This window comes from Agelaius phoeniceus, chromosome 17, assembly GCF_051311805.1.
Source record: "Agelaius phoeniceus isolate bAgePho1 chromosome 17, bAgePho1.hap1, whole genome shotgun sequence".
Lineage (NCBI taxonomy): Eukaryota > Metazoa > Chordata > Aves > Passeriformes > Icteridae > Agelaius > Agelaius phoeniceus.
In genome coordinates, this window is record NC_135281.1 from 13,358,509 (window position 1) to 13,370,944 (window position 12,436).

A 12,436-nucleotide genomic window follows, 5' to 3' on the forward strand; every position below is an offset into this window, starting at 1 on the left:
AAATGAGCGGAGCCTGAAGGAAAGCGGAGCTTAAGGGCGCGGAGCAGGCAGGCTCGGCCTGCGCAGGGAATGGGGGACTTCATGGTCCAGCCCTGTCTGCCTGTCCGTCTGTGCTGCCCGATGGATGCAGACAAACCCTGCCTGTCTGTCTGTGCTGCCCGATGGATGCAGACCAGCCCTGCCTGTCCGTCTGTCCTGCCAGGCCTGAGCCCCGGCTGTCTGTCCAGCCCGGCCGGTGCAGGCAGAGCCCCGGCTGTCCGTCCGTCCGGCCGGCCGGCTGGGCACGGCGGCTGTGCCCAGCTCGGGGCAGGGCACGGTCACCGCTCGACGCCCCGCAGAGCTGATGCCATATGTCCCTGCCTGCTGCGCGTACGGGCGGCTGAGCCGGTTCATGACCGGGGCAGGAAGCGCTGGCAGCGCCGCGGGTGTCGCGGCACACCCAGGGCGCACACAGCGGCAGCGCCGGGGGTCGGGCCGGCCCCGCCCGTCCCGGTGGCTCGGGCGGCGCGGGGCCCGCGCTGTCCCTTTAAGGCGGCGGCGCGGGAAGGCGCGCGCTGCGCCTTTGTCGCGGCCCCGGGTCACGGCGCGGTCACGGCCCCGCCCCACGTGGCGCCGCCGCCCGCATGGCCGCGCGCCACGCCCCCTGCGCTGATTGGCCGCCTCGCGCCCCGCGGCCGCCGCCGTCACTTCTGATTGGCTGAGCCCGCGCGGCCTTCGCCGGCGGGGGCGGGGCAGAGCCTGCCCGTGACACCGGGGCCATCTGGGGCTGCCCCGCGGCCTCCACGCCATTTAAAGGGACCGCGCCCGCCGGGCCAGGCGAGTTCGGTTCTGCGGGCACGGTCCCGCTGGGTTTCCATGCGAGACCGAGGGTGCTTTCCTGGAGATACCCTTATGGTACCCCGCGAGTCATGGTGATGGCGGGAGGAGGGCTCGGGCTCGCCCTGTGCTGCCGCTGAATGGCGACTTAAGGCAGGGGCATCTTCAGAGCCTCCTCCTCCTCCTCCCTCAGAGTTCCCCATGGCAGGCGCGGAGGGGCTCCCGGGGTGGCTCCGGAGCGGGGCAGTGAGCGGGGCCTGCCCTGGCCCAGCCCTGTATGACAGGGCGGGAACGCGCAGAGCAGAGCCCGGCTCTGAGCTCACCTTTACCGCAAGAAACGAAAGCACCGAAGCGCAGCAAATGTGTTGTGACAAACACGAGCTGTGCGTGTGCAGTGTTTGTGCCGGGAGAGCACGGGGTGGGTGTCGATGGGCATCGGACACGGACAGTTCCAGCCATGAGCTCTCGCAGCTGCTCCCTCCCAGAGCTGCCTTCAGCATCACTCAGGTGCTTCCTCGGATCAGCCTGAAGTCTACACCTGGCTGTGGCAGAGCTCAGGGTCACCTCTGTGTGCTTTCCAGAGCGCCATTCGCCTCTCCCATATGCCTGCTGTTCCCTTAAGAAGTCAGGAATGGTTTTATGTTTGTGCAGTTAGAACTCTTCCCCCGGCGCTGTTTTATTTTACCTGTGCCATCCTGGTTTCTCTAGCACAAGGAAATGAAGTGTGCTCAGGCAGGGAGCTGTGAATTCAGAAGGTGATGTATTTCATACCAGTGCCTCAATAAAATGTAAAGGTAGGATGGAGTCTTCCCAGTGATGTCAGCCGGAGTTATATCAGGCCCCAAATAAGACAAAATGGGTTAGAATTACATTCTGGTGGCTTCAGTGAGAAATTTTCATTACAAACAAATACTCAGTGACTTTTTATCCCTCCTGGTTGGGAACAAAACCTCCTCAGTGGGACCCTTAACTAAAGCTGCTGAGCATCCACATCCCCGTGGCATTGTTCTCTATGGCAGCAGAGATCCTGTTCTAATTGTTGGGGAGAAAACTTGAGTTTCTGGTACCAAGCAGTTAGAAAAATAAACTTAAATTGAGAGGTTAGTCACCAGAAAGTGGAAACCATGTCTGGAATTGTTAGAAATAAGGCTTGCTTGAAAATAAATATAGAATTATTCACCATGGTAACTATTGCCCTATTGCGTTAGTGCGTATCGATTTAACATTAATCCAAAGACTAATGCTGTGAAATATTTGGACTCTTTATTGGACAACTGTTTAGTTAACAAAGCTTTGGGGAGTTGTGGAGTTTTTTTTTTGTTTTGTTTTTCCTTAGGTTGTCTTGAACACCATTTGACTCTTAAGGTTACTTATTTCTCAGATGGCTCTTGCTTTTCCATTACATTTTATGAATTTATCCATAGCACTGCACTGTAATGATCTAAGTGATGATGCTGGAGTGTTGCAGTGAGGAATAAAAGGAAAGATTTAAATATGACTGCACAGGCAAATGCCTGACTTCTGGTCTGGCACTGAGTGAAATTATGTTACAATCCCTGACTAGCCATGGCAGAATGATGTGCCTGTGTCCTTCAGCTTGTCCAAGGATCCCAGATGATCTCAGGGCTCCTGTGGGTCCCTTTCCATGACTGCAGAGCCCGAAGCCCAGGGAGCAGCCTTGGATTTCCCTGAAATTTGATGGCAAACCCAGGAAGCGAAGGGAGATCTCGCAGTTCCAGACTCATCCTGGAGCCGTCTGAGGTGTCTCCAGGGAAAACATAAAAAGAAGCGGAAAAAAGCTGATCAGTGACAGAGCACAGGAGCCAAAATCAACAACAGTGTCTTCTGGAAATGTCCCACAGATGAGCAGCACCCGCTGCTGGGACAGAAGCTCTGACAAATGCATTGGGCTGGAGGCTGGATGGTGTCATTACAAAGAACAGGGTGAAGCATTTAAGTTAGATGATGTACTTTTAATTTTTACAAGCCCATCTGGGATGACTTTAATTATTTGTTCTTAAATCATGGTGGAAAAATGCTGATTATTCTTAAAGCCACATGAGTCGTTCAGATGAAATGGGGATGGTGCTAAACAGCATTTTTAAACCAGCATCGACTTGCAAACAGTTATTTTTTCTTTATTTTTAAAGAAGGTTGGGAAGATGTGTGAACTTGCAGCAGCCTGCACCTGAAACGGGAGCCTTTATCCACCAGAGCTTTGTGAGCTTGTAAAAACTCCCCCTAGAACAAGCTGATTCATGGGGTGAGGGCAGGAGCCTCCCCCCACTGGAGCTGCCACAGCTCCAGGGCAGCCTGGGCACGGGGTGCTGGCAGTGCCATTGCTCAGGGCACCCCATCTCCTGTCCCTGTGCCCAGGGTGATGCCTTTTGGATGGCAAAGCCTTTTGGAGGGCAGGGTCGTGCCTGTTGCAGCAGAGATGGCAGAGAAGGACCCTCCATGCAAGGAACTGACCTGCCTCAGAAGAATAATCCATTGCTTGGAGCTGCATTCACTCTCTTGAGACTGTTTAAGGGTCTCCTAACTGTGTTAAAATCCAAGAATTCTGAATCAAACGTGAACAGTGGCCACATCCACATGGCTGAAGAGCTCAGAGGGCTTGGCACTGGTGGCAGGGCTGGTGCTGCCAGCTGGGACCTCACGTGACACAGGGGCACGTGCAGTCCTCACCTTGACTTATTTATGGCACTGCTATGTGTTTTAAGTGCAAAGGATGTTGGTTGCAAGCTGGTAGGCTCAGATAAGCTGCCAGCCACCTTTTCTGGCCAGTCAAGAAAGGTCCTTTGGAAAAGTGTTGCTAATGTTCAACTACCAAGTGTTTTAAACATAATATAAAGATATATTACCAGATAATAAAAGTAGGCTGATTGATAAAGCATATCTGAACTGGAATTTGTCTTCAGAATTTTGACCATGTGTGTGCCTGGCTTTTACTTCTTGATGTCCTTTCTGGGGCTGGTGGGCCGAGTGTCCCTGTAACAGGGGTAATGTTTCTTCCTTCACATTTTCACGAAGCATTTGTAAAAATCTGACTGCCACAAAATAAATTGAGCCCTCAGAAAGAACCTGAAGGAATCAGGATCACCCCTCCTGAGTTACTGATGAGGAAACTGAGGCAGGAAACAAAATATAAAATAGGATTGGAAATGCTTTATCTCCAGCTCTAGCACGGATTTTTTTCACGTAATTGTCCCTAATCTCCCAGCACACCAATTCCCACCTCTGGTGCCACCCCAGCACCTTCCCTGCCTTTGGGAATGGCACCTGTTGGATAATTCACGTGTGCTCAGTGCTGGGGAGCACAGATTCCTCAAAGCCCGTTTCTATCCGATCCCCTTCCGTGTTTCCTTTGGATCAGTAATTGTTGGGAGTTGCCATCTGTCAAGTGGCAAAGAGTAAAATATTAAACAACCTGGCAATTCCTTGTTCCTGCTCTCCAGGCATTTTCACAGGACTGGATGGGCCGCAGGAGTAAAGTACGGGTGGGTATTTAACATTAGTTTGTAGCAGTCATGTAGAAATAAATTCCTTTTCTGGGCAGGGAAATAAAGGTTAAATCTTAGCAATGAGTGCCACTGAATCTGACCCAAATTTTGAGACCATCCATCTTCTGTGATTGCTTCAGCTTTGTAGGAATAGGATTTCTGCTGCTTAGTTGCCTGTCCCCACCTCAGTGCATCTTCCCAACAGCATCTCTGGGGAGTGCAGGCCCAGCCGGGGATGCCTCAGCTACTCCCAAATCCTAAATCAGAGCTATCAACAGTTACAGGGAAATGTGCTTTCTTAGAAGATAACTGAAGCTGCCTTTATCTCCCAGTAACAGGATTCACCAAGATTTATAGCAGCTACTTCGCACCACTGTAGTTAAGCTTGTTTCAGCATTTTCATTATAAACCTTTGTTTTCACAGGTTTATTTCCCAGAAAAAATATAAAAATCTGTCTCGACTAAAGCTTGGCACAATGAGCCCTTAGGGAAGAGATGATGTTTTTTCCTTTTACCTGTCTTGCAGTGAATGGGGTCACTCCATTTTACAGCATGTGGTTTGAAACAAAAGTGGGAATGTGTCAGGAATAGTTCCTGAGCTCTGAGCAGCACCACTGGCACCACCATGGGAGCTAATGAGAATTTTCACTGAGCTCAGCCACGGTCAGACTGGGTTATCCCTCGCGTCTCTTTTCCATTCTTTCCCATTTTTTGTCTGAAATGCTGCACTGGGGACTGGCTGTGTGAAGTGAGCCTGGAGCCCTGTGGCTCAGTGCTGTGGGGCTGGGGCTGAAGGGGTACCCACAGCTGGGTGGGTGTTGTGGGGTGAGCCTGACTTTTGGGTGCTTTTCCAGCAGGACACCCAAATCCAGGTGCTTTTGGAGCCGATCTGCAAAAGGTCCTGCAAAAGGGTCTCTGCCAGGTCCTGCTGGAGGCTGGCAGCTGGGGGTGCCACTGGACCCACCTGGCTGGGCTCAGTGCAGGTGAGTACTTTAAAGATCCACTGTGGGTGGGTGGGTGCAGTAAGGACTGGAGCGTATCTGATGGGGAAAGGCTGAGAGAGCAGGGCCTGCTTGCACTCAAGGGATGACTGAGAGAGGACTTCATGACTATGTGTAAATATCTAAAGGAAGGGTGCCAAGAAAATGGACCAGGCTCTGCTCCGTGGTGCTGAGCAATAGGACAAGAGGCTACAAAACTGATGGCCAGGAATTTCCACCGGAACATGAGGAAGAACTTTGTTTCTGTGCAGGTGAACGAACACTGAACAGATTGCCCGGAGAGGGCGTGGAGTCTCCCTCGCTGGAGATATTTCAGAAGCTTGGACACAATCTTGTGCCCTGTGCTCCGGGATGTCCCTGCCTGAGCCGGGACACCTCACGGCGGTCCCTTCCAGCCCGACCCCCGGCAGCTGCCGCCGCCCCGCCCGGGCACTGCCCCCAGCCCCGCTCCCGGCGGCGGCGCGGGGAGGGGAAGGGAAGGGAAGGGAAGGGCAGTCCCCGTCTGGCGCTGACGTCACGGTCCCGCCCGCGGCGGCGGCGGCGCGGCCGCGTCCCCGTGGCCGTGAATGAGCGCGGGGGGCGGGAGCGGAGCGGGAGCGGGCGGGCCGCGCTCCCACCGCGCTCCCACCGCGCCGCGCCCCACAAAAGTGCGGGGCTGCCGCGGCCGGGCCCAGCGCTGCCGCTTCCCGGGCCGGAGGGGCGCGGAGCAGCCGCGGGGCCGAGCGGAGCCGCTGCCGGGGGCGCTGCGCCGCGCCGGGTTTTTTATTTCCAATTTCTGATCGCAGCTGCATTTCCCTCCCTCCGCCCCCCCGCGCCGAGGAGGAGCCCCGGCTTTATGTGGTGCTGCCCGGGGAGCGCTCGGCGGCCGGGAAGTTCTTTGTGTCGCCGTCGCCTTCCTTTTTTTTTTTTTTTTTTTTTTTCATTTTTTTTTTGTGTGTGTGTTTAAATGTATAACTTCATGGGGCTGAACAGCACGGCCGTAGCTATTCAGCCCAATGTGTCCTGCACATGCAACTGCAAAAGGTCTTTGTTCCAGAGCATGGAGATCAGTAAGTACCAGTCCTGCTGCTCCCGGGGAGGGTGCGGGAGGTGCCCGGGCTGCGGGAGTGCCCGGCGGCCCCGCCGCGGGCGGGGAAGTTCCCGCGGGGGCTCCCGGCGGCGCCCGGGACCCTTGGCTGCGATGCGCTTTCCCGGAGTGGTTTTCCTCCCCCCTCCGTGCGAGCCCCGCTCTCTCTCTCATCTGTTGCCGCTGGGATGTCGGTGCGGGTGTGACACGGCGCGGGCCGGGCTGCCGGAGCTGCCCGGAATCGGCCGCTCCCCGCCGGCACCGGGCTGAGATCCCCGCTCTTCCCCATCGCGGCTCCATCACCGCCTGCGTCTCGCCCTTTTCCCGGTGCCCCTGCCCCGCGCCTTGCCCTCCTGCGGGGGTGATGCTTGGGCGCTCTCCAGCCTCCCCCGGGGGTCTGCGCTACCCCCGTGTAAATCCCGCTCGCCTCGGTACCGGGGGGGCTCCGCGGTCCGGGCACCCGAGTAGGGTTTGTATTTGGGAACCTGTTCCCCCCGTCTCCAGCCCCTCGGGGCTTTTTCTTCCGAAGGGAGATTTGGGTTTTTTCATTAATATTTTTCAACCCTCGCAGAGTAGCAGTGAGGGCAGTGCCTGACCTAAATATTCACCACTTCTCTGTGTGCTCTTTCCCTCTTGGAAATGAAGTGCACGAAGGTGGGAGAGCAGGAATATTACTGCTGAGGGGAGAGGAATGAGTTGGGCTCTTAGGCAGTTTTAAGCAAATGGTATTTTCTGTAAAGGGAAGGTTTTCAAGGCATCCCAGAGCGGGAGGGCTTTCAGGACTGTACCCTGCTAAGCACCTCGTTCAGTGCCTTGAAATCCAAACCGTGCACAGACTAATGCAAAATGGCCCAAAAGGAAAACTTGGGAAAGAGTCTGGATTTTGCATATATGCCTGGCACTGCGACGGGGCAGGCTGGCGCTCGGTGCGTGCAGGGAGAGCCAGCTGAGCTGTGCCTGTTTCTGCTAGCACAGGATCTGCCCCGTTACCTCCAGCGGGGCTGCAGAGCATCTGTCCCTTGCTATTTTGGATGGCTTTTGTCCAGCGTCGTCTGCCTTCTCCTTCCCCAGCTTCATCCTTGTTTAATTCAGGTGTCTGAGTCCCGGAGAAGGTCTGCAGGCATTTGTATACTGGGTACTAAAATGTGTTCATTCTGAATTTTAGCATAAACCATACCCTTTGTACTGTATGCACTTTTAATCTTGATTTAATCTCATTCGTGTTCAGACAAAACTAAGCTGGATTTGCCTGATTTTATTAACACTACCGGTACTGAATAGACCATTATTCTTCCCTGACTTTAACAGGCCGGGCTAGATGTGCATACCAATAGCAGTGTATAAATAATGAAGATACAGTTCTTTTTTGTGTCAGCCAGTTGCTGAACATAAACTGTGTCCCACAGAATCCCAAGGATGAGACTTTGTGTCTGAGCAAGGCTCATGGTTGTGATAGAAGTTGTGAATTAAAATGTGTAATGTCTTTTGAAGAAAAAGCTTCTATTCCAGTCTAACTCTTGGCATGAGGTTTTGTTGGAAGAACTCAGGCTTTTAATTTCACTCTTTGACTTTTTAGAAATGGCATAGTTTATAATTTTTCCCCCCATTTTTGTCAGCGTGTGAAAGGCTTGGTAAGAGGCAGGTGCTGCTTATGGATGGGGGGTGTGAGAGACAGGGAACAGTGAATGACACCGGAGGAGACCTTGGATTGGGATGGGTGTTATTATAAATTATAAGTGGGATCCTCATGCCTGATGTTCCCGAGGTCCTTCCCTGACTTGTCCCATGTCCTCTGTCAGCTCTGGGGTCCTGACACTCAAGTACTGAGCTCCCGTGAGCTCCCTTATTGCTGCCCTTCCTTATTTCATGTTGGGGTAGGTTTCTTATACCAATGTTATTCTTTATTTCCTGCTGATGGCGGGCAGCATTGGCTCACCTCTGTGCTACAGGAGAGCTCTGGTGGTGTTACCTGATCGCCTCCTGCACCTGGCTCCAGTGGAAAGGGCACAGCGGAGCCTCCCTGAGACAAATTCATTCTACAGCGTTTTTCCTCCTCCAGTCGCTTGATTTTTGTGTATCTTTCCGACACGACTTTCAGGGAACCTCAGAGCAGCTCCCACCAGATGCTCCATAATTTTTCAGCCAGAATTTTCAGTTACCAGGCAGGAACGCTTCAGGAAAGTGGCACGGGGAGGAACACGCAAACTCCTCTGATTTACAACCCTCTAAATAGGTTAACTGTCCAAGCGATGCCCAAACCCCTTTTCCTCGCAGGATTCATTCCGTATGGCGGCTGCGGCGCTGCGGTGGAGGCAGCAGCTGGTTTCTGTGTGTGGCGCTCCCAGATTAGGATTAGAAAAGGGTTTTTTGGGGGCGGGGGCGCGAGTCTCGCCCGCCGCCGGGCTGCAGTGCCAATATGCCGGGCGGTGCTAAGCAGCCAGACGTCTGCAGCAGTGGGCTCTAATCGCCTCGGCTGCCTGAAGCAGGTCAGGGGTGACCGGCGTGGCGGAAGAAGCTGTAAATAACTAATTATTGGCGCGGGGAGCGGAGCGAGGCGCCGTGCCCGCCGCCCCAGCCGGCACCGGCACCGGCCCGGGCATCCCGCGGGCACCGGGGCATCCCTGCCGGAGCTGCCGGGGCGGCTCTCGGCACAGGCTGTGCAGTCGCTTCGGTGGTGTAGCAGTGTTACCCGAGGCGTTTGGGATTTTTGGGAGGTGTCATCTCCCAGGATCGAGGCCGATCCCCCCAGCTGCAGCGCCCGTGAGAGCAGGTTCCTGTCCAAGCCAAGACTTCTAGGTTTTCACATTCTTTGGTTGAATAACAAACCAAATGCATATGGCTCAACCAGGGATCACGTCTTCTTTCCGCTTTCACACTCCTTTCCTGACAAATGCGTTTCTTTCCTGACACTCTGTCATCGGCAGTCATGGTTTATTCCAGGGCAGAGTGGATATGAACCACGTGCTTCTTTATTCCCCCCCAAAGTTTTCCTCATGGAGGGAAGCCAGAGCTGCTCCCAGCATTTCAGCAAGCCCGAAAGTGCTTGCACAGAGGATGTTCAGTTTGTGGCATCTCAGTTTGACCTCAGCCAAACCGGGGAGTTCCCTGTGTCTGGCTCTGGTCATGTGTCTGTGGTGAGCTCTGCTTTTTGCTGAGATCAGCATCCCAAGGTGTGATCCTGGAGAAGCAGAGCACGGCTGGCTTTACTTATGGTGGCCCAAGAGCTGTCTGTGTGTGCCCTTGGCCAGCCCAGGGGAACCAGACTCTCTGCAGCCCCAGCTCTGTGGGTCCCACCTTTCATACCCAAGGAAAGGCCTGATTCCCTGAGCCTGGAGAGCACAGGGGTCTTTATTAAAATTACAGTTTATTTGTGCCCTCAGGTAGTGATTTTGGTCTTAGTGTTTTATAATTGATGTCAAATAGGAGAATGAAAAGACACAGAAGGGGAAATGCATGGGAAATAGTCAAACTTTGTTTTTTTCCTGTGGGTGAACACCTGGATTGTGCTGTGCCGCACAGCGGGACCGGCACATGGCACCAGAGATGATCCTGTGTAATTGGAGGTGATCATTTATAGTGCCAAGTGCAGGCAAGACGTGGTTCATTCTTCCTTTTCAGTCAGTGTCAGGGTGTTTGCTGCAGTAAGTCCTGTTAGCTTCTGGTGTGGAGGCATCCTCCACCCCCTGAATGTTTGCCTCCGTAGTGTGTTTTCAGATCCTGGCTGTGAGAACACCAGAACCGAGGGTGTGTGGAGAACAGCAACCATATTCTTTTCCTTAAAGCTAGGAATTCCCAAGGTAGGATCTGGGATTACCTCTAAATTTTTGGGATATTGAATTAGCTGCTACCACTGCTTCCTTTGAGAAATGAGAGAAGAGCACCCGCAAACACATGTCCTTACTTTTATTTGCTGTTGCTCATCGAAAAAAAAATAATTTTATATTTCCCAGTTGAAAGTTGGTGGTTTGATAAATCCAGTTTTAGAATGAATTTGTAAACATAAATTATAAGTGGAGAGACATGAGGAGACCTTTCCAAGGGAAGTACCAAACTACGTGGTATCACTAATAAAGGGTAATTACAATCCAGCTCCTTTCCTGAGTAACTCAGTGTACAGTCATGTCTGTCGATGTTGTTTCATTCAGGTAGCAGCAGCTGTCAGAATTTGCTAAGCCTAATTAGTGAAAAAAAAAAAAAGGTAATTTATTTGCAGTGGTGTCTCTTGTGAAGACTTCCAACCAGTTTGCTTCCTGGAGGGAGATCCTGTACTGGTGCATGGTTTGCCTTATCAGATCCCTCCTGTTCTCTGACACATGGTGTGTCTGCTCCTGGCAGGTCCCATCAAAGGGACAGAGCCAGGCTGGAGAGCTGCTGAGGACGAGGTACAAGGGCCACTTCCCTGCAGCTGAGTGGAAACTTGGTTCACGCCATGAGCACACTCTCAGACAGCCATAAAGCACAGGAATCATCGGTGTCCATGGGATGTTTTCATGCAGTGTTCTTCCTGTCTGTGTGGCTGCATTGCTGGGTGGTTATTTTATAACTATTTTATAACTATTCTGGGTGACAGGAGATAGGTCACTCGGGCAGGTCCCAGGTGAGGAAATGAATCCCAGACCTGCTCCGTCTGCGAGCGGCTGAGTCCGGAACAGGGAGGAGTTCTGTGGCAGCAGGATCTGACCCCTCACTTCCATCTTTCAGTGGCTGCTGCATTGCTGCTTCCTTCTGCAGGGAATGCAGTGGTGGGCTGGGAGCTCCTCCAGGAGCGATGGGTGAGTGAGGAGTGAGGGGGAGCGGGACAAGGGCGATCCTGGCGCTGAGCATGGGAGCAGCTCCCTGAGTGCCAGCACCTGGAACCTGGACACAGTGCTGGGAGCTGGAGAGACCCTGCACACACACAGAGAGACCCCTCTGGGAGCTGGAGAGACCCTGCACACACACAGAGAGACCCCTCTGGGAGCTGGAGAGACCCTGCACACACACAGACCCCTCTGTGAGCTGGAGAGACCCTGCACACACACAGAGACCCGTCTGGGAGCTGGAGAGACCCTGCACACACACACACAGACAGAGACCCCTCTGGGAGCTGGAGAGACCCTGCACACACACACAGAGACCCCTCTGGGAACTGGAGGGACCCTGCACACAGGCACCACCAAGGGCTGACAAGTTTTCAGCACTTGAAGAGGTCTCAGGGTACTCTGTGTGTGTGCATGCAGGCATAAACACGTCCATGAAACTTAATTTAGTAATACAGGAAAGTTGCTCCAATGAACTGGTTAATGAAGAAGGTGGTAACCAGAGAAAGGAGTTGTGGGGTTTGGTCTTTTTTGATTTTTTTTTTCTTGTTGTTGTTTTTTTTTTAAAGCAGATAAATTTCAGCTGTAAGAATTTATCGTTCAAATCAGAGGATTTGGGGAGCTATTGAGAGTAAAGAGAGCTTTGATGATTTGGCAAGGAGTACAGCTTCTAAGGCAGCACTTTGATCTGCATTTTAAATGCTTCTTTGTAATGACAGTTTCACAATTTCTTTTCTCATTTTGAGTCAGTTTTGCAGAGGTATGTTTTGAGAGAAAATAGTAACAGCACACATTATTCTTGTTGGCTTTGGAGCCAGCTAGAACTTGTAGTTCATCCCAGATCTTTTGGCTACCGTGGTAAATTTATGATTGCACCAAAAAGGAAATTAGTAAAGATGTTAAATATTATCAAAGCTTTGCAAATCTTTTGAAATCTCTCTGGTGTGAAAACTAAACTTGCATTAGCATTTCTGCTGCGGTGTGTTGAACAGTATTTATCCAAGCATCCACCTAATACTGCAGGTTCCTGATTTAGCTTTTTCTTTCCTTCTGAAGGACACGCTACTGTTTAGCACATGCATCCTTTTAGTCTTGCATTGCAGCTGAAATCTTGGCTCTAATGACTCGAGCTTTCTGAAGACAACCCTACTGGGAACCTTTTTCCTTCCCTTCTATCTACAGCACCTCCTCAGATAAACTCTTGTTGGAGGGAGAAGGTTGTTGGTGCCTACATGTTCTTATACAAGAGAG

At 52.5% G+C, this 12,436-nt stretch overlaps 1 protein-coding gene across 3 annotated transcripts in view; it reads left to right on the forward strand.

Annotated features, from left to right (window-relative positions):
* Positions 1–5,847: 5,847 nt before the first annotated feature.
* The window catches only part of PMEPA1 (prostate transmembrane protein, androgen induced 1), a 44,401-nt gene continuing 37,812 nt past the window's right edge, over positions 5,848–12,436 (forward strand). For 2 of the 3 annotated variants that reach the window (XM_054644508.2, XM_054644509.2), the window contains exon 1: positions 5,848–6,369. In XM_054644508.2, coding sequence (XP_054500483.1) covers positions 6,267–6,369 — 103 coding nt within the window. In that variant the 5' untranslated portion in view covers positions 5,848–6,266. The remainder of the gene's footprint in view (positions 6,370–12,436) is intronic. The other variant, XM_054644511.2, reaches the window with a different exon arrangement.